This window comes from Pituophis catenifer, unplaced genomic scaffold (genome assembly GCF_029215685.1).
Source record: "Pituophis catenifer annectens isolate HBS135680 unplaced genomic scaffold, rPitCat1.0.hap2 SCAF_1, whole genome shotgun sequence".
NCBI lineage: Eukaryota > Metazoa > Chordata > Lepidosauria > Squamata > Colubridae > Pituophis > Pituophis catenifer.
This window is the reverse complement of record NW_027256881.1, coordinates 233,399,776-233,424,392: the sequence shown is the minus strand read 5'-3', so window position 1 is coordinate 233,424,392 and position 24,617 is coordinate 233,399,776. Positions and strand designations below refer to the sequence as shown.

General features: G+C 41.6%; 1 protein-coding gene across 4 annotated transcripts in view; it reads right to left on the bottom strand.

The window, feature by feature from the left end:
• The window catches only part of ASIC4 (acid sensing ion channel subunit family member 4), a 102,476-nt gene that overhangs the window by 12,547 nt on the left and 65,312 nt on the right, over nt 1-24,617 (bottom strand). The window contains exons 2-10 of one of the 4 annotated variants that reach the window (XM_070956762.1): nt 20,349-20,493; nt 19,098-19,225; nt 15,371-15,551; nt 13,496-13,552; nt 8,822-8,975; nt 8,537-8,628; nt 6,702-6,781; nt 4,230-4,334; nt 2,109-2,818 (exon numbers count right to left, since the gene is read on the bottom strand). In XM_070956762.1, coding sequence (XP_070812863.1) covers nt 2,753-2,818; nt 4,230-4,334; nt 6,702-6,781; nt 8,537-8,628; nt 8,822-8,975; nt 13,496-13,552; nt 15,371-15,551; nt 19,098-19,225; nt 20,349-20,493 — 1,008 coding nt within the window. In that variant the 3' untranslated portion in view covers nt 2,109-2,752. Of the gene's footprint in view, nt 1-2,108; nt 2,819-4,229; nt 4,335-6,701; nt 6,782-7,332; nt 7,547-8,536; nt 8,629-8,821; nt 8,976-13,495; nt 13,553-15,370; nt 15,552-19,097; nt 19,226-20,348; nt 20,494-24,617 lie in introns of those variants that run through there. The other 3 variants (XM_070956744.1, XM_070956753.1, XM_070956770.1) reach the window with 3 other exon arrangements.

Genomic DNA, 24,617 nt, shown 5'->3' with positions numbered 1-24,617 from the left:
GTGACGGTCATAAAGCAATCATAAACCAAGTGACCAGACCTGATTTTATGATTTTATTTTTTCACAGCAATTGTTAAGCAAATGCTGAGATCATAAAGCAAACACCATCATTAACTGAACACAGTGGTTGTTAAGCAAACACAGCAGTTGTTAAGTGAACCCATTGTTCACCATGGGGCAGTTTTGCCAGAAACTGGCAGTAAATGCTAGTTTCTGGCAAAACCATTGTAAATTGCAGTCATGTGACTGCAAGCCACCACAAATGGTCTTAAATGTGGGCTGGTTGCCGAGAAACCCAAAATGCAGTCACATGATGGGGGGAGGGAAACTTTGGATCGTTGAAGTTGGATCATAAGTCCCTTTTGGGGGTTCATTGTAACTGTGAATGGTCGCTGAGCAATCAGACATAAATCAAGGACTATGCGAGTTTAACATCTACATCCATCAACTCTTCAAGTAGGCAAGGTCAAGAAACAGACTTGTCGCAGGGATTTCAGGAGCATGACTTTATCGTCCTCCTAGGGCATATTGAGAGATCTTGAAAGCATATTCAAAATCTTCATTGATCCCCTTTTTAAGGACAATGAGGTCAAGGGGGAGGGGACTGTTCTGAGCCACTTTCTCATGTTTCCTATTTTCCCAGCTCTGAGTAACTGTTTTCCCTCTGCCACCACCTTCTTCAGGCCAGAGTTAAATCTCTCTACTCTACAGAGATCGCATAACATTAGAGAAATTATGAAGAGATAGTTACAAGAACATGTTTTAAACCTGGAAACAATGAAAACATTAAGAAGAAACTCAGGCTGGCTCTGCCTTAACCCCTCCTAGTATATAAGAGAGGGAAGAGAAAACACAAACTACATCAAGAAATATACTTCTTCTCGAAACTTGTGAAATTGGTTTCCTGGGCTGGCCTACCTTGAAGAGTTGATAGCAAGGTTGTGAAGATCTTGGTTCTTTATTTTGGAGAATGTATGTAAACCAAGTTTACATTATTTAAAAGATAGTTACGTCTTCGGTCAAGAAAGTTTTCAGGAGACCTCTGTTGAGATGGTGAGGTCGGGCAAAATCACGGTTCCCAGTATCAGCAAGGCCCTCCTGATAAGTTTCAACCAGGCAGCAATTGCTCTGCCATTGCTTTCAGTTATCCTTTGTCTGTGAAATTCTTGATTGTTCCAGAAGGACACATTTCATCTAAAATTCCCAGTTGCTGCAAAATGCACATATTCTTTTTAATAGTAGTTCCTTTCAACGTACAGCACCATATAGGTGCCTCTTCCTATATTTACTGTTATAGGTTTGGATGGATATCTTCTTCAGATCTCAAATTCTCTTGAAAGTAGGTCTGCTGTTTTATCATATAACAATTCAGATCCTCACAATTTTTCATCTCCTATATTCTAGGCATTATTGTGAATCTTCTCTGCTAGCTCAAGAAGAAGTTTTTTTCCCTGTTTGGCTGCATTAAATTTCCTGGATATGATATAGTCTAATTTAAGAAGATCTTACCTCCAGCAGTTCACTTGTTTTATAAACAGTACAATCTTTTTTACTTAGCAAAATGTTATCTGCAGGGGTTCCAAAAATACTTAATCAGTGATCCATCACAGCTGAATTATTTTCCTTCTCTTTCTCTCTTCCCACACACAGATATATATGCTGCATTCAACTTACAGATAAAAGCAAACAGTGCATGTTCTGGAAACAAAATATGTGTGTAAGAGTTGTAGTTATTGGTGTTTACAAGAGGTGCATTCCACACTCGCTAAGCGTAAATTCAGATTCTGAACTTTCATTAAAAGAAGAGCAAGTATTTAGCCTTTCTAGAAGCTCAATGTAACCCAAAATACACCATGCATCATCTGCCAATTTTACAAGAAAAGGCTATTCCTGCTTTTTGGTATTTTTAAGCAACAAATGAACAGGAGTTGGTTTTTTTTTAATCTTCCCTGGTGAGAAATGATTGCTGCCTGGTAAAAACCAATTCAGAAATTGAGCTTTTGTTGTCGCTGTGATTGGGTAGTAATGTACCTACTCCCCCCACCCCACCCCCAGAAAAAAGGTATGATCAGAGACAGGAGTTTGTAACATTACTATAATGCAACATCTTTTCTTTAAATACAATTTATTTGAGTTGCTAGGCATTCTTTAAAACATTGCTCTATTATCATTGCACCTATATAGCTGAGTAATTTGGACTGCATATTTACTTAGGATTGAGATAAGCAAAATTGCAAATTTTCTATTCTCTTACTTTCTGGATGGTCTTCTTGTTTTTTTTAAAATAAACTTTATTGTTGGAGCAATCTGGCATGATGGCTATTCATAGCTCAATGACTTGTCTTCAAAAGTGCTATTAAAAATGGCACAAACCATTTGCAGTGGAAGCCATTATCCTGAGAAGTGGTGGGCTTCACTTCATTTGCTGTGTTCAAAGGGAAGGCAACTTATTGGGGGGGGGGGGTCTTCAATCTGGATTCTTGCATTGAGCAGAAGGTTCACCTAAATGGCCCCTTCCAACTCTATAGTGCCATAATTCTAGACTTTGTCTCTTGTGTTTGGCCTAGAGAGGAAAACCTAAATAATAGCCTTAATTCTATTTTTATCGCTAGCTCTCCAAGATGGCACTCAAAGTGGTCCCTAATTTTTTTATCTCCCTACTGGTTGATTGGGAGCACTTCAATTCATTGTAAGTCATTCTGTCCATGACCTGCTTTAGCACTGCTTTAGAACTTGAACAATTTCCTGGATTTCAATTCTTAAGGATTTCAGGCATAGGTAGAAAACTACAGTCAGGATCTTGGTTCCTAAAGTTTACCTTTTGAAAAAGAAGGGGTAGAATTAGTATAACCAAATACTTAAGCTCTATAAATCTTGGTGGAGTGGCGGTACAATCTGCTATGTCACCAGATCATTAGAAATAGATCCTGATACAATCAAGACTTTTTGCTGTTGCTTTTGTATTAGGTTAACTAATGAAACTCTGGCTGATTAATCATGCTAAACTCAACTGAGTTTCTCTGTCCAAATATATTTCTTTCTACTTGTCCCCAATGCAAAAAGACATTTTCCATAGACTCCATTGCTTCTCATTAGAACTAATTACAAATCTTTCCAAAAAGAATAGAGAGGCTCTCAAGGGTTGGCCCTACCGTGTAGACCAAAGATCACAGGTTTATGCCCAGAAATCTCCAGATAAGACTGGCAAATCTAAAACCTTGGAGAGTAGCTGCCAGTTATTATAGAGGCAGTTTGGTCTAATGATTAAGGCAACAGGATGGAAAGCAGAAGTCATGAGTTCATGTCCCGCCCTTAGCCATGAAACCAGCTGGGTGACTTTGGGCCAGTCATTGTTGCTTAGCCCAACTCACCTCACAGGTTTATTGTTGTGGGAAAAATAGGAAGTGCGTTGGACATGTTCACTGCCTTGAGTTATTTGTAAAAGTAATAAGGGCAGGATACAAATTCGTAAATAAATAGACAACATTAAGCGAAATGGACAAGAATCTGATTCAGTCTAAGGCAACTTCATTTTGGAATCTAGGGCATGGAATATTCTAGAACATAGGAAACATATAACAAAAATGGTATAACTAGATATCCAACTGAATACATACAAGGAAAATGGGCCAGTGTGTTGTAATGATACACGTGAGTGACACAATTCACTACCACACCATAAATTGCACCTTTGCCCGTTAATTTGGGGGGGGGGGAGATCCTGCAAAGGACCATGGCTGCACCAGCCCCCAACAGATCTGGGAATTTTGGTAGTTGTGAAATTAACATGTCTAGAGATATCCAGGCTGAGGGAAGCTGATGGATAATTTGCAAACAGCTGCCAAGATATGAGATGCGCACTTCTTAAGATATACAGAAACGGCAACATTGTGGAATAGTTCTTTTAAAATGTAGATAAAAAATAAATAGATAAAAAATAAATATAGATAAATGAATTCATTATATCTACAATCACTCAGCTTGCTGCATCTGGTCCACAAAATCCTTCAAAATCCTCATAAAATTGGCATATCACTCTATTAAATACAGAAGCGGGCGGTGTCCCTCACTCCTCCTCTCCCCGCTTATTTTACCTTTAATTGACTAGGTTCAAAGCTTCAGGCTCATCTGAATGGCATTTTCCTTGCTTCCAGTTAAGCCCCCTTCCTACTTCAATTCTCTGGCAACTGCAGGAGTGAGTTTGGGAGAGGAAGAACCCTATGTTATACCTGCTCCTTGTTTTCCTCCAGTCCCAGAGTGGCAATACTGCCCGAAGGCTTCTTCAGGGCAGGTTTGGGGCGCCGTAGGCCATGGGCCACCTTGTCACGGATCACCTGGAGCACAGCAAAAGACAGAGGGAGAATGACCACAGCAGGGCTTTTGTCTTCTGAGGTGGCTGTATTGCAGAAAAATAACTGTAACCCTTGATTATTTTCAATGGCTTTTTTCAATGTTTTTTATGTTGCAAGGCTTCCAGAGTCGTCGTATACGAGATGGGCAGACAATAAATTAAATTAAACAAATAAATCCCTTTCTCTAGTTTTCCATTGCCCATCAAGCTCACCATGTGGGCCAGTGGGGTTTCAGTCAAAGGCCCAATGTTGCAAAGCAGAGGTACAGAGCTTTGGAAGGCTACAGGCTGCGTTCTGGTAGGGCATGTGCCAGAGGACCAGGAATATTTAACATTTAACAGTACTTAACAGTAACAGAGTTGGAAAGGACCTTGGAGGTCATCTAATCCAACCCCCTGCTCACGCGGGAGACCTGTACTAGGGATTTGAACTGCCGAATTGCCAACCTTTTTGATCGACAAGCTCAGTGTCTTAGCCACTGAGCCATCCAGTCAGAATAAAAGAGATCTCTATATTTTAAAATGTAAGACTATGATTGATTTATTAATTGACTGATTGATTGTCCAGGTGTCTAGGCTACTGCAATCAAGGCTGCCAGTTGGTAAAATTACTACCCATCGCTTAGTAATTTCTCCACTGTAAAGGTACAATTTATGGGTCAATTTTGAAAGCCTTTGGGGTCCTTCATCAAAGGCTTGGGGCTTCTGATTGTATTCTTCACTGTTTAGCTGGAATCTGAGGACACAGATAGTGGGAAATATTGCCAGCAAGCCTCTTTTGTTTGAAGAGTGGAAAAATGCCCCTCTTCTACTTTTTATTGAATATATTTTAAGGTTCACCGAATGTTGCTTTATACTGTTGCATCTATTTTATAGCTGCTTTAATTATAAACCTCTTTGTGTTGCTTCATTCTAAGAAGCAGTAGATAGACATATTAAGTCATAAATACAGTACATTATGCACATACATTTCAATGCATAAATAGTGTGTTTATCTACTATATTACACTATGATTTGTTTAACCGTATTTTAATAAATAAACTACTATTGTCTGGGTTCATGTAACACAGAAAGTCAAATCCAAACACACAGTTTGTTCCTCTGGAGCCTGGATGGTATGTAGCCTGAACCTGTTGTTTGATGGTCTTCAGGACATCCTTTGAACATGACTGCTGAAAATCAAAGTCATTGTTTCCTGTCTCTTTGCAGTAAGAAATATACAAAAACTTTCCCAAGTCCAGAAAAACAAAATTCTGACCTTGTCCATTTTGGGCCCTTTGTCCACATATCCCCACTCATCCACCACCCAAAACCCACACAGTGCAGATCATGGTTATCAATATAGTTGAACTTCAGCTTTGATCACCCCACCTACTGGTCCTGTCAATTGGGGCTAACCAGAATCAGAAATCCAGCTACACTTAGTAGATTCCAGGTCCCTCAGCCCTTTGCTCTAGGAAGAGGTATTTATTTCACAGTTGAGGTCAGTCAGCATAACTCTCAAAAAGATGAGGTCCCAAAGATGCTTTTTTAAGAGGCAACTGGACTTTCTGGTTTTTTCTTTGAAGACGTTTTGCTTCTCATCCAAGAAGCTACTTCAGCTCTCGGATGCTTCTTGGATAAGAAGTGTTAGGAAATGATTTTACCTAACTTGTTGGGCTGGCAATATATAAACCAGAAATATAGCTTTAAGACTGCTATATTGCATCATACTGTGTCCTGATTGGTTAGCTCTGTAGCCAATGTCCTTAAAAGGGAGCTAGAAACCTGATTTGTTTCTCTTTGCTTCTCTTTGCTAATATCTTTGCTGTTTGCTGCGTGCTTTTTACTGCTCTTTGCTACTGTTTGCAACTGTTTATCGTGTATGACTACAACGACTGGTAAGAAGACTTTGTTATTGGATTATCCCTGGACTATTGTTTGATATCTACTGCTTTATACGTGTATGACCTGAACTGTTTATTGGACTGTGCCTTATTACTATTTCTTGAAAGTAAACACAACTCAGTGTATCTGTGTGTTGGCTGTGTTATTTCCTAACTACTCTCAATCGCTTTCATGTGCACACCCTTGCTACTCAAGAGTTGCTCTGCGAATTCCTTAACAAGAAGCGAAATGTCTTCAAAGAAAAAACCCAGAAAGTCCAGTTGTCTCTTGAAAAAAGCAACTTTGGGACAACCATGAGCTGGATGACTGAGAATCTCCATAGACGAACAGATGAGGATTCATCATTTAGTGACAGAATTGGATTTAGTACAGGGCAGGAGAAATTTGGCTTTCCCCCACTTTTCCAGTGCAACAACTTTCTCCTTCCAGCCCAGCCTACTCTGTTTCTGAGCGGGTTCTTACCTCACAGATGTAGTCCAAGATTTCCAAGATGGTTAAGACACTGGCCCCAATGAAGAGGCCCATCTGGCCTCCAATGTCCCCTAGTGGACAAAGAAGAGGACAAGGATTGGCATCTTGAAAGTAACCAGCCAGGAGTTGAGAATACAGGTAGTCGTCGACATACGACCGCAATCGGACCCAAAATTTCTGTTGCTAAGCGAGACATTTGTTAAGTGAGCGTTGTCCCATTTTACAAACTTTCTTGCCATCATTGTTAAGTGAATCACTGCAGTTGTTCCAAGTTAGCAACACGGGTGTTAAGTGAATCTGGCTTCCCCACTGATTGCTTGTCAGAAGGTTGCAAAAGGGGAAATCATAGGACCTCAGGTCACTGCAACTGTCATAAATATGAGTCATCTGACAGGCATCTGAATTTTGATCATGTGACCAGGAGGAGGCTAAAAGAATTGTGTAAGTGTGAAAAATGATCATAAATCCCTTTTTTCAGTGCCTTTGTAACTCTGAATGGTCACTAAATGAAGTCAAGGACTCCCTGTATTGATAGCTGGGAAGGACTGGGTGATGGGGTTTGAAGGCTGGTGTCAGGGTTCTAAGTAACATCCCCAACGAAATAAGACTCCAAGGCTTGAGCTTCCTCAAAGTTCCACTTTATTAGAGATGTCATATTGGCACATCTGGGAAAACCCGAATCTGAAAGTTTCCAGGTTTTCCCCACCCAAAAGAAAGTTCAAGTCCCTGCCCAGCACCCACATGTCCATCACATGATCCAATCAGGCACCATCCAAAACCTGGAGATATCTCCCAGTCACCTCATCGCAGCTGCAGAGCAAGGCGGCCTTGAGTCTCTGAGAAAGAATGTTATTTTGACTATATATCCTCCACACTCCATACAATCCCCACCCCCAGGTTCCCACAACAGAAAATGTGGCAGGCCTGAAGTACAAGATGGCTTCCAGGTCTGACAGCTGGATGGCAAGCATGGCTCTGCTTTCCCTGGGATCATCATCCCCCTTCTTTTTGGGAGCACTCCAGGATTCTCTCTGTCTCCTCCAGAAGGAGATGAAGGAGGGATAGGTGCAAATGCTGCTATAGGTGAGCCACAGGTACCACAATTCTTGAATAGGTGGTGCCTTGTGGCGAATTCTGGAAGCCTGATCTAGGTGCCCTCTTCTCTGTCACTGTGGAGACTTTCTAAAGGAAGGAATGCTCGGAGGAGGTGCCACCAGTTATGGAGGCTAGACGGCAGTGGTGAAATCCATTTTTTTTTTGCTACTGGTTCTGTGGGCATGGCTTGGTGGGCGTGGCAGGGGAAGGATACTGTAAAATCTCCATTCCCACCCCACTCCAGGGGAAGGATACTACAAAATCCCCATTCCCTCCCCACTCCTGGGGGAAGGATATTGCAAAATCTCCATTCCCACCACACTCTGGGGCCAGCCAGAGGTGGTATTTGCCGGTTCTCCAAATTAAAATTTCCGCTACCGTTTCTCCGAACTGCTCAAAATATCCACTACCAGTTCTCCAGAACCTATCAGAACCTGCTGGATTTCACCCCTGCTAGACGGCCTTCTTGCAGTTCTTAGCTCAGGATCAGAAAGGGCCACTAAAGTTGCTATAAGACCCGACACGGCTCTGGTAACAGTCCTCAGCCGAAGCCATCCTGAGTCAAAACCAGACTCGCTCGCTCACCCTTTTTGTCTGCTCACACAATCCTTGCCTCCACAAAGCACTTGCTTTGCTCCCAGGGTTGAAACTTCACCTTGGGGGAATGGCAGAGAAGAGGCCTACACAGAAGCCCTGTCAGATTGTATGCCTTCTTCTGTTCAATCACTCACCCAGAAGCCCTGCCAGATTGTATGCCTTCTTTTGTTCAATCGCTTCATAATTCAGTGCTTCAAAGAAGATATCCAACACCAAGAAGTTCTCCCTTAGGACAATGGGAATAACGGAAGCAGGAAAGAGAAGATTTACAAGCAGAGCTTTTCCATATATCCCTCCATAGAGGCCTCCAGGCCTTATCTGCTGTAGTTCTGTGCCACCACCACAATCTAGGAAGTTTGCCCACTGACTTGAGCTACTATCTGAATTCTTCAGGTGCTCCTCAGCAACGTGATACTCACCGGATATAGGTCTCATTGCGGTTGTATTTGCGAGCAAGGTACCGGGCTGAGCCCTTGTTGGGAATGCGTACCATGGAAATCTCCTTGCCGTAACGGGTCAAATTACATGGCGTGGGACAGATACAGCGTTCCTGGAAATCTTCAATGGCTGTATCTAGGAGTGAAAAGGCGCATGGGCAGGACAGACCTGCTTTAGAATAACATACCATGCTGAAAAGGAAATTGCTATCGCCACATGGACTAGATCACTGGCAGGCATCCCCAGGGTTTCAAGTCATATACATTTTTCAGGGATTTTGACTGCAGCCTACATATGTACCCAAGTCAAGTCATCCTTGCTGGTTGCTCAACAGATCGGGGGGGGCAGAGCAGGGGTGGATTCTAATTTTTTTTACTACCAGTTCTGTGGGCGTGGCTTATTTTGTGGGCGTGGTTTGATGGTCATGTGACAATTCTTTAGGATTTAGCAGAAGTACTGGCCTACCAGGCTTTTAACTGCTGCAGGGCTGTACTGGTCTACCCATTTGTTTTTGCAGGCACCGGTCTACCCATTTGTTTTTGCAGGCACCGGTCTACTCATTTGTTTTTGGAGGCACCGGTCTACCCATTTGTTTTTGAAGTGCACTGGTCTACCACCACACTGCCTTTTAACACTGATCAGCTGTAGGGCGGCCCTTTGAAGCCCCGTGGCAAGAGTTTAAACAGTTTTTTTTCCTTCTAGCCGATCAGCTGGGACACGGGAGGCAGCGAATAGATTGGGGGCGGGGCCAAATAAAAGGTAAGAATAACGTGGGGGGGGAGGGCCTAGCTCCCAAACAAAGAGAACCGGTTTGGTGACGTCATATTGTCACCGCTACCAGCTTGGCCGAACCGGGCTGAACTGGGAGGAACCCACCACTGGGGCTGAGCACTTGAGAAGAACTATTCCCACACGCTTTATACTCTAGCTATCTTGTGCTTTGGCCAAACAAGTATTTCATTTTACTATGCATATGGGTCTCATGAGACAAACATGGGAAGTAAAAAGTTGGGTGTACTTATTTAAGTTTAGATGGGAGAGATGGTAGCTTTGGTCATAACTGCAGACGTATGGATGTTTTGATTTTGTAAACTGCCAAAGGTCACAATATTGCAGTACTGTACTATGAGCAGCTAAGAAATAAATAACCTCCCCCCAGTATGTCCATACCCACCACAAGTATAGCAGCTCCCACTCATTGCAAGGGGGGGGGTTAGAATTGCCTGCTCTTGCTCTAGATCCCTTGCAAAATTGCTACTGATCAACATTCCCACACGGCCGTTTTAGGATAGTTCGCAACATTCTCAGCACTTGTTATTTCAGCTCAACCATATCACACTCACACATTTTCATCAGGCTGGAAGCTATTTTCTTTCCCCTCTATCAAGCTCAATAAAGCCAAGCTTGAAAATTGGGATTTCAGCTACCCTGAAAATTTTGTGAAGTCATCATATAAATAATTCCTGGTTGTTGTTTTTTTAGAGTGAAGTATAAATGGGTGGGGGCACTCATTGCCCATTAAAAATACAGTCTCAACCTGTGGTCTGCGGACCCCTGGGGGCCCACAATGTCATCCCAGGGGATCTGTGAATGCTTAAAGAAATGCTATGATTTAAATCTTGAGTTAAGTCTTGGGGGTCCGTGGACACAAAAAGTATTTAAAGGAGGACCATGGTGAAGGAAAGACCGAGAACCACTGCTATATACCAAAAGTGCATTAGGTAAACAATGAAAGAAATATATAGCCCAAAGTTCATGGACAATGTGTATCTCCATCCATTCACACATTTTCCATTCACAGAGCAATATACTCGCCATCATTTATAGTTATCACTTCCTCCTTCTCTCTCTAAGGTGAGTATGTCTTAGGCATTAGTAAAACCTGGCAAGATGAAACTAACAAGTGGATTACAAAGCTTTGTACAAATTTTATACAAAATTAATAGATCTGAAAAAAGGGGAGGAGGCAATATATATGAGGAAGTACATACATCTGTAGCAATTCACGGATTTCAGCCTAAAGGTTCAGCAATAACATCTGGCTGAGAATACAAAGGAGAAGAATCTATTGTTGAGATTGCTGAATCAGACAAAAAAAATCTGAACAAAGCCCTCCTGGATCAGATGACAGAACTTTTAGGGAGGAGATCTGTAATAATAACAGGAGATCTGCTATTTTTCAAGTCTGAAGGAAAATAAGATCAACTAAGGATGCAAAATCCCCCAAATTCCTCAGTAGTTCTTGCCGACTGCCTCATTTTTTTAGGAAGTTGAAGTACAGATCAGGAGAACAGCCCTTCCAGGTCTGGTCCTAAACAATAGCAAAGAACTGGTTGAAGAACTGGAAATAGTGAGGCCATGGATGGAAACGACCCCAGCCTTGTGCTTCAAGAATCACTCTTACCCCAAAAGGAAGTATATCATACATACAGAGTCACACATACATTTTTTACTTCAAGACAACGAGCTTCAGGGAGCTTAGAGCAGTGGTTCCCAACCTTTTTTTGGCCATGCCCCACCTAAGTATCTCTAAAATCCTGATGCCCCCCCTGCAGTGGTGGGTTGCTCCCGGTTCTGTCCGGTTCTTTAGAACCGGTAGTAAAAGTGGCAGGAGGCTCCGCTTACCTGCCCAGACTTCATAATTGATGATTTGCACGTGCGCAGAAGCGCACACATGTTCGCAAGTGAAGCAAGCGCGCACGCTCCCATTCCAAACCGGTAGTAAAGATAAGTAGAACCCACCTCTGTCCCCCTGTGACATATAATCCTTACTTTACTCAAAAAGTGAACTCTACTCACTGCAGAGGAAGCCTAAAAGCCCATTAATTTGGTTTAAACAAGGTTCAAATTGCCCCCCTGTGGGGCGTGGACCCCACGTTGGGAACCACTGGCTTAGAGGTGTATTGGATGAGGTCCCATGGAAAAAAATCCTCAGGTCAAAGGAACATAGGTAAATTGGGAACTTAAAAAAAACAATAGAATGCTAGAGGCACAATCACACACCACTCAGAAGAGAAAAAAAAGTAGGGAGGGAATAATTTAGGAAACCACAATGGATACACAGGGGCTTTTTGACTGAGCTATTGAAAAGAATTTGTATAGGAAATAGAAACTGGGTGAAATCACAAAGGAGGCATGCTATTAAGTAACTAATACTTGTGGAAACTAGAAATGCTTAAGGGGAAAAGAAGCTCAAGTTTGCAAGGAAAGCCACAAAAAGAGCTTTTTAGCCATGTCAACCATAAGAGGGAGAAAAAGGAAAGGGTGGGCGCAGGCTGTTAGGAGAGGATGATGGTAGGATGGTTACAGGTGAAGAGCAAAAGGCAGAGCGCCTTAGTTCTTTCTTTGCTTCAGTCTCCCTCCCTCCCTCCCTCCCTCCCTCCCTCCCTCCCTCAAGGGGAACAGCCATATGTTCCAATGGACCAAAACAGAAGAACTGAGAAAAGCAAACAAGATGGTTAGGGACTGTTTGGCTACTATGGATGAGTTTTATTCCCCAGATCAAGTATATCCAAGAAGCTCAAAGGAGCATGCAGATCTTATCTTGGAGCCTCTTTCTGTGATCCTTGGGAAATCATGGAGGATGGGCAATATGCCAGAGAAACGAAGTAGGATAAATACTTTTTGTTGTTCTGTCTTTCCAAAAGTGGGGGGGGGGGGGAGAGGACCTGAGTAATTACAGAGTGGTCACCTTGACAATGATACCAGGCAAAACTCTAGAACAGATTATTAAACAGTCTGTTTGTCATTTAGAAAACAATGCAGCACATAGCAGGAGCCAGCATGGGTTTATCAAGAGCAAGTCACCCCAAATTAATCCGATCTCTGTTTTTTGGAAGAGTGGCCTGTATACATTAATGACTCCATTAAGGTGGGAGAAAGTGATGGGTGGCATGGTGTACACCTCTGTCTCAGACCTGCTATAACTCTCCATTTTTATCAATGACTTGGATTGAAAGAGCTGAGGGACTCAAGGAGTTCATAGATGACACAAACCTCGAAGGGGTGCCCGATACTTTAGATGAAAGGGAGGATACAAGAAGATCTTAAAAAAGGCTTGAGCATTAGAGCTGAAATAAATAGGATGAAATTTAACAGGGGGAAATACAATGTTTCTGTCGTAGGTTCTGCATCCCAGGCTAAAAAATGTAAGGCATGATTTTAGAAAGATAGGGCACGAAACATTTCAAGGAAAAAAGTTTAGTTGGATGACGGGAGGTGGGGGTGGGGTATAAATCCTAATAGTAGAACTGTTCAAAGATGGTTCAAAAGTCTTTCCTTGGAAGGAGTTGCACTCTACTTTGTTGCAGTTGTTTGGAGATGAATCTATTGGGGATGCTGTAGTAGTGAATTCCTGAAATGGGCTGGGGTTTGGACAATCTCCAGTCCTTATATTTTATCATCTATACAATTCTCCTTTTTCTCCCATACACACCAAATCATCCATCTCCTTCTCTTCCCCATTCTTCCTTTCTCTTGCTATGCACATGCCTTCAAGAGAATGAGAAGGGCTTTAATTGGCCAATCAAGAGTTTCTGTGGGCTGGAACCTACTTCTACAAAAGCAACTAAAACGATACCTAACCATGACTGTTGTCCAGATCCTCTCCTTATTGTCCCTTCATGGTTTGTTAAGATACCTTCAAAAGTACCTACCTAATATGTGGTCAGCACATTCAATGTAGACATTGGGCGAACAGATGGTCTCATTGCCTGAAAGAGAAGAGTGTGGGCAGTAGTTAACCAGAGATGTCTCCTTTACCCAAAACTCAGCTTCTACTATTCTTGGAGTTGGGACAGAGAGAGGGTATCTAATAATTTTGCTATGTGGACGTAGATGAATATACCTTTTATTCTGCTGCCTTGGTATAAATGCATCTGTTGGCTAGAAGCAGGGGAGGGATTCAAAAATTTTAGCAACCGGTTCTCTGCCCAGTTGCTGGGTGGGCGTGGCCATGGTGGCCTGGCCTACGGGGGGGAGAGGGGTTTTTTCACCCTCCCCTAGTTCTGGAGGTTTTCATTGAGCCTCTGGGAGGGTGAAAACGGCCTCCCCCAGGCTCTGGAGGCCCTCTGGAAGCGGGAAACGGGCCCATTTCCAGACTTCCAAAACTTCCGGGAGTCCTGGTTTTTGCCCTCCCCAGGTTCTGGAGGCTTTCCCCAAGCCTCCAGGAAGATGAAAATGGGCTGCCCCGGGCTCTGGAGGACCTCCAGAGGCTGGAAACGGGCCCATTTCCAGACTTCCAAAACTTCTGGGAAGCCTGTTTTTCGCCCGCCCAGAGCCTCCGTGTGGGCACTGCACTTACCTGGCATCCAAACTGGGCTGCGTGGAGACTTCTTGGAGGGGTGGGGCGGGGTGGGTGGGGCCAGCTATTCCTTGCAACTACCGATTCAGTGAATCAGATGTAAAATTAGCATCTGGTTCACCCGAACCGGTCCGAACTGGCTGAATCCCACCCCTGGCTAGAAGCCAAAGGAAGACAATATAATGTAACTTTCTCCTCTACATATATTGGACTTACCATCACCACTGAATTGTCAGCATAACAATTGACTTGTTGGGGTGGATGATAGCCAGTGTGCCATAGGTTTGCCATCACGGCCCTAAGCTGAAATTAGTTGATCCATAGTGCTACAACCTTGGAAAAGTGGGGCGGGGGGAAGTGCTGGCAGCTGGATCAAATTTTAATTTTTTCCCTGCCTAACAGGATATGCAGTATAGCATGAGGACAGGGAGGGTGCAAAGCCACCTTCTCCAGACTTGTTCTTGCCAAAAAGATGTCTTTTGGGGTAATGGGGAGTGTGATTCAACATAGTCAGAGAGTACCTACTGGTAGTTGAACAAGACTGGTATACAAATGCTCCCTATCTGAGTTGATTCCTGTACTTTTAACATCACTATGACAATCAAATACCACACGACCACAATTGATCCCCAAATTTCTGTTGTTAAGGGAGACATTTGTTAAGTGAGTTTTGCCTGATTTTGTGACCTTTCTTGTCATAGTTGTTAAGTGAATCACTACAGCTGGTAAGCCAGTAACCTGGTTGTTAAGTGAGTCTGGCTTCCCCATTGACTTTGCTTGTCCGAAGGTCACAAAAAATGATCACATAACCTTGGGACACAGCAACGGTCATTAAGTATGAACCAGTTGCCAAGCGTCTGAATTTTGATCACATGATTATGGGGATGCTGCAAAGGTCGTAACTGTGAAAAATGGCCATAAATCGCTTTTTCCAGTGCCGTTGTAACTTTGAGCGGTCACTAAATGAACTGTTGTAAGTCGAGGACTACCTGTCTTTATCAGGTGAAAAACTTCTGAAGCCGGAAACAAATGGAGGGAAAAGTTTTACCAGCTTTGTGTCCAAGTGTCAGATTGTGACATTCAAATCACTGGAACAGATGTGAGGAGCAGATGTGAGCAAAGCCAAGGTTGGCCCCACAGGCTCATGGCAAATCAATTTCTGGAGCAGATTCTCCAGGCAACTGAAGGGCCTGTAGTCTGTGAGGCAGGCCGAGAAGGCCTCCCTTACCTGGCATATGCACCATGCGACACTGGCAGTTTTGAACCACCGCCTCTTTCTCACACTGCAGCCTGCAAGCAGCAATGCTGTAGCTCTCGTAACCAGGCAGGGTCTGTTCCTCCTTCAGGCCGGCCTGGCAGCTCCCCCAAGGCTGGGGCAGGTAGGTCAGCTGCAGGAGAAGGGGAGCAAGCTAAACACCAAGAAAAAGCAGTACTCATCCAGTGATGTTGTTACCTGAAAAGCCTCTCCTTATACATGCACATATGCGACCCAACATTCCATCCCCAAACAGGATGCAACTCATTAAATATACACAACTAGCAATGTGTTTAAATACATTTTTAAAAACAAAAGGAAAAGTCTACCAAACAATTTAAAAAACAAATAACTTGAAAAGGTTTTCATTCAAAATACTAGCATCATAGCACTAGTTTTTTTTTTTTAAAAAAAAATAAAAGATGAACAAGTATAACTGAGGCTGGTGCTGGAAGGAGTGGCACATCCATGAATGATCAGAAAAGGAATTCCAGAACTGGATAGTTGTACCAAAAATGCTCTCCATTGGGCCACAACTCTGAGAATATATTTTCTTGTTCCTTTTTCAAAGCCAGACTTCTCCTTCTACAGTAGCCAGCAACCTCTGTTGTAAATAATGTTTACCTATTAGAGGTACTAACCATGAATTTCATTCTTAAGGCTAGAAGGTTTTACAGTTGCCTCTGATTTTGTGGGATTCTTCAACCTCTCAGGTTCGTGTATTTGTTTTTCTAAATTATTACACACTCTAGCAGTTTAGAATCCGCACTGAGGAAATCTCTACTTTAAAACACAGTCCTTATTATTATAGCCTCCACATCCTGCAGGATTAGGCTTTGAGTAACATTAAGCGTAAGAGAGATAGGCAGCATCTTCTAATATTAATTAGACATTAGATTTAAATCCATCTTTCCTCCAAGAGTTTAAGGCAGAATACTTCGTCTTCCAATTTTATTCTCCCAACAGCAAAGTTGGATTTAGAGATAGTGACTGGTCCAAATTCCCTCAAAGAGCTCCTGTGGATGAAGACTAAAATGGTAGAGGACCAAAATGTATCTAACTCCATTATCAGAATCTAATGAGGAAATGATATGATGAGAAGTGACCAATCAAACTGATTCCAACAGTTTGACAGAATTCACGGAAATGAAACTTCAGTGAACAAATTTTGGCTTCTCTTTGGCTCTGAATATTTTCTTTCATGCCAATATTTTCTTTAACATTATCTTGAGGGAAAATGAACCATCCATCCGTATACACCAATTCACTAATACATTTGAATATTTTTAAACTGACCCCTGCCTTATGCTGAAATTCAGAGAAAGCCAGATGGCATTAATGACATTTAATCTGAAAATGTGTGGCAGTGGGGTAGAGTAGGAGCAGAGATATCAAATTGTCCCTATTCGGTGCAATTAAGATAATAATGCTTAATACAAGGATATTTCTTGGAATGACTTTTGAGTCATATGATTTTAAAACCTGCACAGTTTTCTCTAATCATAGGAACTGTATTTATCTTCTCAGGTTTTTCCTTGGACACAAATAATGACAGAGTTATTTTGCCATCAACTCCAGAATCTTAAATAATATTGCCCTTTTTTCCTTTTGTAGAACATATTTACACCTTAAAATTACATTTCTACTTTTCATTTTAATTCTCATGGTTTCTTCAAAGGATCTTGGGAATTGTAGTTCTGTGAAATGTTGGATATTTTTAAAGAAGTTCCTATCCCATAGAACTACAACTGCCACAGTTCCCTGGAAATATGGAATATCCATTAAACCAATTTCAGTAGTGCACAAATATTGGCCCATTCTATCAGAGGCTAGACAAGGAAAACAAAAATGGCCACCTTAAAAAATTAACAGGTATTTTGGTGCTTTCTTTCAAATTGCATTAGAGATGGAAAACTGTAAAATTTACTGAATAACCTGAAAATATGTTCTGCGACTGTCTTTTTTTTGACTGTCAGCTAATAGAGTTACTGCTTTATTTAACTCCTTTGGAAGTCAAGAGCCTGATTAAGTTATCCAGGCTTGACTCACAGTATGATTTCCTCAGGAGAATTCACTGTAGTAGTCTACATCCAGCATCTGCTTCTGGATGTGGACTGGAACTGACTGGGAGAGATCTCTGTTCAATAAGATTCCAACTCATCGCTTTTTATTGATAACTAGACAACCCATGTGCACTATTGGATCATCATTTCAAGGATATTTCCTTACCTAAACAGAAACAGAATGACCACAGCTGGGCGAAAGAGCAGTGGAAGCAGGAATGACTTCTAACTTCCTGCCAGTTTCCACATTGAGTTTCCTTATGTGAAACTGGGAGAGAGCATCAGAAATCTTCCTCCATTCCTCTTTTCCTTTTTCAGTCATTTCCTTCCCTTCCTTCCCTCCCTCCCGCAATTAAGTGGCTGCTGACAATGAGAGTTTTTGTAGTATATAGAGCTTTCCACACCTCCAGCTAGTCTTACTAATCAAATATGAGTCCTATGATTTTGTTATAATGATATTCTGTTAGCCTTTCGTAAGGCCCTAAAATCCTGGCTGTGTTCTGGGGTGCTGAATGTGTTAAGGGCCCCGTTTCCTGGCTATATTATGGTCAAGTATCTCGGCTGCTATGCATAGTTATTTTGGATGTTTTTAGTGTTTTTATTATTTTAAAATGTTTTTAGAATTTTTAACTGTAATATTTTTTTAAATTGTAAGCCGCCCGGAGTCATTGACTGAGAAAATTGAATAAATGAATAAAGAAATAAATAAATAAATTCTAGACCACATCCTTTGAGAATGTTTTCACCAAAATGTTATAGTCCAACCAGGTTTGATTTTTTTACAGTTCATAGCTGATTGAAGGGATGAACATCATTTGAGAAATGTGATGCTGCATTACAGATTTCTCCAGTTTAATAACTTCCGGATATGCAGCACTACAATTTCCAAATCTCCCAGTCAGTTTGGAATTGAAACAAAAATATTGGGGAAAGGACCTGCTTGTGAAAAACTAATTTTTCCTTCCTTCCTTCCTTCCTTCCTTCCTTCCTTCCTTCCTTCCTTCCTTCCTTCCTCCCTCCCTCCCTCCCTCCCTCCCATCCATCCATCCATCCATCCATCCATCATTTGAATTAGTTGGCTTCCAATCTCACCTTGGAAATTCTGGGTGTCTTATAAAATGTTAAACCATAATACAAATGACAAAACCACAGTACATACAGTACATTAGCAGCCAAGGTAAAAAACAATCTGCCACAGATGAACAAGAAACTCACATATCAATCTGACCCCATGCCAGGGAACACATCCAAGTATTTGAGGCTTTGCAAAAAGCCAACAGGGTCAGGGCCAATATAATTTTGGGGGAAATGATGTTCCGAATGGTGTTCAGATGCTGTAATAGTAAAAGCATGTTTTCTGGGCTTCTGTTCACTCTGTCAACTTTCGTCTATATGCTATCATGACCCAGTCAATGGCATCCCTCCTTCTTACTCCCACCATTCTTGTCCAGTGATGAGGACCCAAATTGTTGGAGGCAATATGCTGACTCTGTAAACCGCTTAGAGAAGGCTGTAAAGCACTGTAAAGTGGTATATAAGTCTAAGTGATATTGCTATTGCTATTCTCAGCTTCTCCCAAAAAATGTCCTGATTCACTCTTCATCAAGCTAGAGGAACTTCTACTTTCTGGCTCTCACCCGCTGCTCCTGGCAGGAAACGAAGGTCTGGAAACCAGGGGAGACTCCAAATCCCAACTGATGAATGTAGGGTGGCTCATCCTGGCTGTGGATCTGTACCCGGATTCCAGCTTCAAATGATGTTTCATCTGGAACAAGAAGTGGTGGTGCCATGGTTAGGATTGCTTTTGGGTGGGCTAGACATCAGTGGACTATGTCGATTCATCTGACAACCATGATGATGTATTTATGCTACTCACTGTAGGCACATTTCTCAATTTTTGTTTTGCCCTTATGACTGTGTTTGTTTCCTGCCTTGTAAAGGGGATTTGTTAGTTACTAAATAATAAAAGCAGTCAAGTATATATATATATAGATTTATTAATGGCTATATATTACAACTTTTAAAAAGATCACAGACACACTGCCAGGATCTCTAGAATTGATACATTACTTTTTCATGAGGCTGACGTGATGGTATGTCCACCATAATTAATCTTTGTATTATTTCCAACCAAACTCAATGTTGGAAAGGAGTTGCCAGCTCCTCTTTCTGAGCCTCTCTTCACCTCCCCAGTCACATGACCCGGATTGCATTTATTACTAAGGGATTAGAAAGAATGCTAAAAGCTGTCATTTGTATACTTTCCCTGCTTTGTTTAAAACACAAAATATGGAGTGATAACCGAACTATCTGGATATTCGTTATATTTTTGATATTCAGGTACTGAAAAGGGTATGCAGCAGCTTTCCTAACTTTGAGAACTCAGGTCTTCGACTCTCAACACATCTGGAGGAGAACAGAAACCTGATACAGAATTTTTTTACTATTACAAGTAACACATTTGTGACTCTTAGTTTCGCTCTAAGACAGATAGTAATGTAATCAATATTTCAGTGTTTTTGGAATTGTATGTAGTATTTTACATGCACTTTTTCTTTTTATGACCCTTTAATTCCTTTATTAGGTATAGAACAGGACAGCTGAATGGAGCTGAGCATTTACTGGCCAAATGAGCTTAGCTGAGTTCGTAGCAGATATTTTCTCTTTGCACCCAGATAGAGAAATATCTGCCGCTGCCTAGGATTGAACTCTCAACCTTCCGAGTGAAAGGCAAGTATCTTCACTTCAAGGGCACCATGCTGCTTAATATCTGTCTTGCATAAAAGGAATAAAATAGAAAGTCAGCACAGGGATAGCCCTCTGGACTAATACTAATAATGTAAGGACTCCAGAATCATGTCTCTTCCTAATAGCTTGCAAGTTCTTACTGGTTTCTCTCCAGATGGGCAGGTATTCCTCCTGTTGGATATCCAACATGATCTCCAGCCCGTTCCCCATCCCACTCTGGCGAGTCATCCGTGCTTTGTTTCGGTCACCATTGAATGTGTAGCATTTTCCATAGCGGGTGTAGACCTATGGAGAAAGGACAGATCAAAGGAGTCCAATATTCAGAGAATGCCAACAATACTGCAGATATCAGTATGGTTACAAGGAGTGGAAAGATTTCCCTTCACCTGTGTGTATTCTAATCCTAATCTATTCTTCACTCTGTTTACTTCTGTTTCTTTTCTTCCCCCTTCTTTTGCTTTTAAAAAAGCACTTAATGAGAGAGAGAGAGGGAGGGAGGGAGAGAGAGAGAAAGAGAGAGAGAAAGAGACAAACAGACAGACATCCGGAGAGCTTCAGTCCTGCCTGATAAAGTTTATTTCTTGGCTACTTTCATCACATCAGGGGACAATTCACTCCAGCATAAAAGAGAGATGGATATAACAATCCAGAAAGGAATGAAATTATATAGCCACACAGAAAACAAAGAACACTACAGTCTTTACAAAGCCAGAGGGCACATTTATTGTGCACTTCTCAGGGGCACCTAGCTGGTCACTGAGAAGCAAACATAGAACTAAAAAAGATTTTGATGTGATCAAGTGGCTTTTGTAATTTTATAATATACAATTATTGCATTGCAGCTATCTGATTTTTCTACGACTGGAGTTGGAGAAGGGGAGACAAATGGTGCTGGAAATCAAAGACCATAGCAACCTCCAGAATTCAATAACAAGCTTGAAAGGGATACTAATTACATGAAATCCAACAACAGATATCCCTCAAGGAGTGATGTTGGCTGCATTTGTATCTTGAGTTCTCAAGAAGTTCAACCACTTTCTTAAACAAATTAGGGGAACCATTCTAAATTTTGTAAGCCACACAGAGTCACCTACATGTGAGATGGACGACTATTGAAATTTGTTTAATAAATAAATAAAAACTCTTATCTTTTGACACTCATCAGATACTATCGGGATATTAATACTAATCACTTTAGAACAATTCCCTTTTCTCTTGGTCACTGTCGGTCTAATATTCCAGATTTCTGAGCTCTGGGATCTATCAGAAATATTTTAGGATTTTTTCCCCCCTGTAGAATCAAGATACACACAATACTTTTAATCTCAGTAGGTGAAGCCATGGTAGTTTTTGTCAAAACCAATGGGTGGCTTATTAACAGAGATAATAGCTATAACAGAAGTGCTGTTCTGACACTAGGAGAAAAGAATATCAATTACCAAGAAAACAGAACTGAAATAGAAGCTTGGTTTCTATTTCATATTTTTCTTCAAGTCACAGTGCTAAGCCATATCCTAAAATTCATAGCATCTTAGTCTCCAGGACTATGGGTCATAATTTCAGAATGAAAAATAACAGGAGCCTATGATGAAAGAGTAGATTACTTGCAATCTGCTAAAACAAGTAAAGGTTTACTGGCCACCTCTTTTTATAAGGAAGGAAGGCAGAGATCTCAGGGGGACTTAGAAAGGGAGGCTAATAAAAAATTCAGATAATGGGACACAGAATAAAAAAGAGAAAGTAAGAGCAGATAACCTGTACACATAAAATAAATTGCAGTCATTGGTAGTCCTTGCTCTGTAAAATAAGTCCAGAGAAGTTCATGGATGTGATTCTGAAAAGGAAACGTTTACATCCCATGCTATGCTATCTATTCATACAGTGTTACTGATAAATAAAATTTAACTGCTTATAATCAGCGGGTCTTCTGAATAAATAAGAAGTAGAATATTCATCCCATCATCTCATAACTGCGATATTATGCTAAAAGAAGAAATTTTAAGAAAGGAGAGAACCACATTTAAGAACGATCATTTTGGTTTGATGGCCACCAGGCTCTGAATTATCCTGATACTTTTGATCGAATAAATGTGGAGTTTTTTTGCAAATAGCCCTCCAAATTTTTTGTACTCTCAGTTCAACCTTCACATTTCTTCCTCCTCTCCTGTTCCATGAGAATTCCCACCTTCCCTTGCTGTGAACATCCATCCACATGAGCCTCATTCATAACCAAAATTCATGAATGGCTACACAACACACTCACTGGGCACTGCCCTCTTGGCCTAGCATCAGAGAGACAACAACAGGATCATCAGAATGTTCTACCCATTAATGTGGCTTCTGAACAGAAGAAATGTCCACTCCCATACAAGGTTTCCTTGTGATTGAATCATTGTCTGCCAGTTTATTGAGAATCCCAGTCCCATGAATTGGCTTGTCCGGGATAGATATCCATTCCAGCAACAAATGAACAGTCTCTTTTCCTAACAGTGATATAAATTGTTTTGCTATTTTTTCACTCTTCCTCTCAATAATAGTTCATAAGCACCCACTTAGGTTGTTTTACAACAGGGAATTTGGTGCACTCTACTGTTGTGACCTAGGCTTACTGAGTCATTAAAACACCCAAAAACCTCTTTTATTGCAACAGCTGTGAATTACTTTCATTCACAGCTGAGTCCCAATTAGTTGCCAAAAGTCCTTCAGGAGAAGTCCTTTGGGATAATCACCAACCTTTATCTCTCTTGACACGCTGCCAAAAACCTACTTGGCAAAGCCACACAGAGTCCAGAATCAAACAGAGATGCCGACTGGGAACAAAATTAACAATGTTGCTTTCCTGCAAAGGGCCCACGTGCCTTTGCTCCTCTTTTAAGCCTTATGGGAGGGGCCAATCATCTCCAGGCCTTACTCCCGAGTCGTCCCTTTTGTTTTAACTGTTCTTGCCTTCTGGCAGCTCTGCACATGCATGCACTAGGAACAGGCTCCTCCTGTTCCTCTGCCTCTTTGATGTCCAACTCTGGAGGCTTCAGAGTCTGTGCATAACTCACAGATGGCCCTGGCCCCATCTCTGCCTCCGACGCAGAGCCCTCGTTCGAGCCTTTCCCAGACTCCAGGACTGGCCCATGTTCCTCCCCAACCTCCTCACTGTCCGACTTCGCTGCCAGCTCCGCAAGCTGCTGGTGGATCACAACATCTATATTTTTGGATCATAGTACTCATCAGTCCCAGCCACAAAAAAATGGAGTCCACAAGAACGTGGCCAAAATTCTTAAGGCTCCAGGTTGTCTGTTCCTGGATAGATTGTGCTTTTCCAATATCTTCTCTGCAGGACACTTTAATAGAAAGACCCTCCACCCACTAAGGAATCTGCAGCAAGTTTTCTAATACTCAAAAGATTCTGAGGCATGTTCTAAGCAACTCTCTCAGTGTCCCACCTATGTCAAACCAACTACAATATCATGTAGGGGTAAGGGCTAAGTGGCTCAGTGCAGCAAACACCCACATTGCAAAAGCTTCAGGTTTATTCCTAGTGACATGGTTCTTCCGCAGCTCAACTGCAGAGACTTGAAGCCAATTGTCAATACTGATCAACGAGAACCACAATGACTTGGACCACAAGTTAAGTATTGTATTGGACAATGGAAGGAATGAAAATGAAAATCAGGTATACAAATGGCCAAAAGATAGCAGATAACTCTGCTATCAACTTCTAGAAATTAATCTGTCCCCTTATCCTTCCTTTTTAGGGCATTCTTGCTATTTCTAGATAACATCATTACAATCAAACAACTAACTTTCCACCCCAGTGCAAAACCTAACAAAGATAAGGATCATCGTACTGGTTTTTACATGGAGATTGAGCAAAGTAAATCCATACTTTCATTTGTTCTCCTTTCTTATGGCATATATCTATTTCAGTCAGGGTTCAGCCTAATGGATGATCTATGCTAGAAATGGATGTGGAGAATGCATTCCTCCTGGGTCTTTTAGACTTCTTAGAAACTTTCAATATCATTGACAACGGTATCCCTCTGAGATAGTTTACAACGGCTAGGAGTTGGCGTGTTCTTTTACAACACTGTGAATTGGACCAATGAAACTTCTACAAGACAGGTATTATATTGTTTAAAATAGTTTAACTCCCTTTTTACAACCCTGTAATCCCTTGACTGTTTAAACTAATTTAAATACTACTTACTGAGTGTTAATATTGGTACCAGTTAATAAATAGGATGCCATGTCCAGCTTCTGTGTAGTGTCCAAGGGGAGACCCGTGTAAAGTGTTCTGCAGTGAGTCAGTCCACGAAGCAGGTAAACACTATCAAGCCATCGTGTTCCAAGAAGGCCTGCAGTTGGAACACCAGTTAAATCTGGGCCCAGACCCCTCTATCCATAGTCTCCACCTG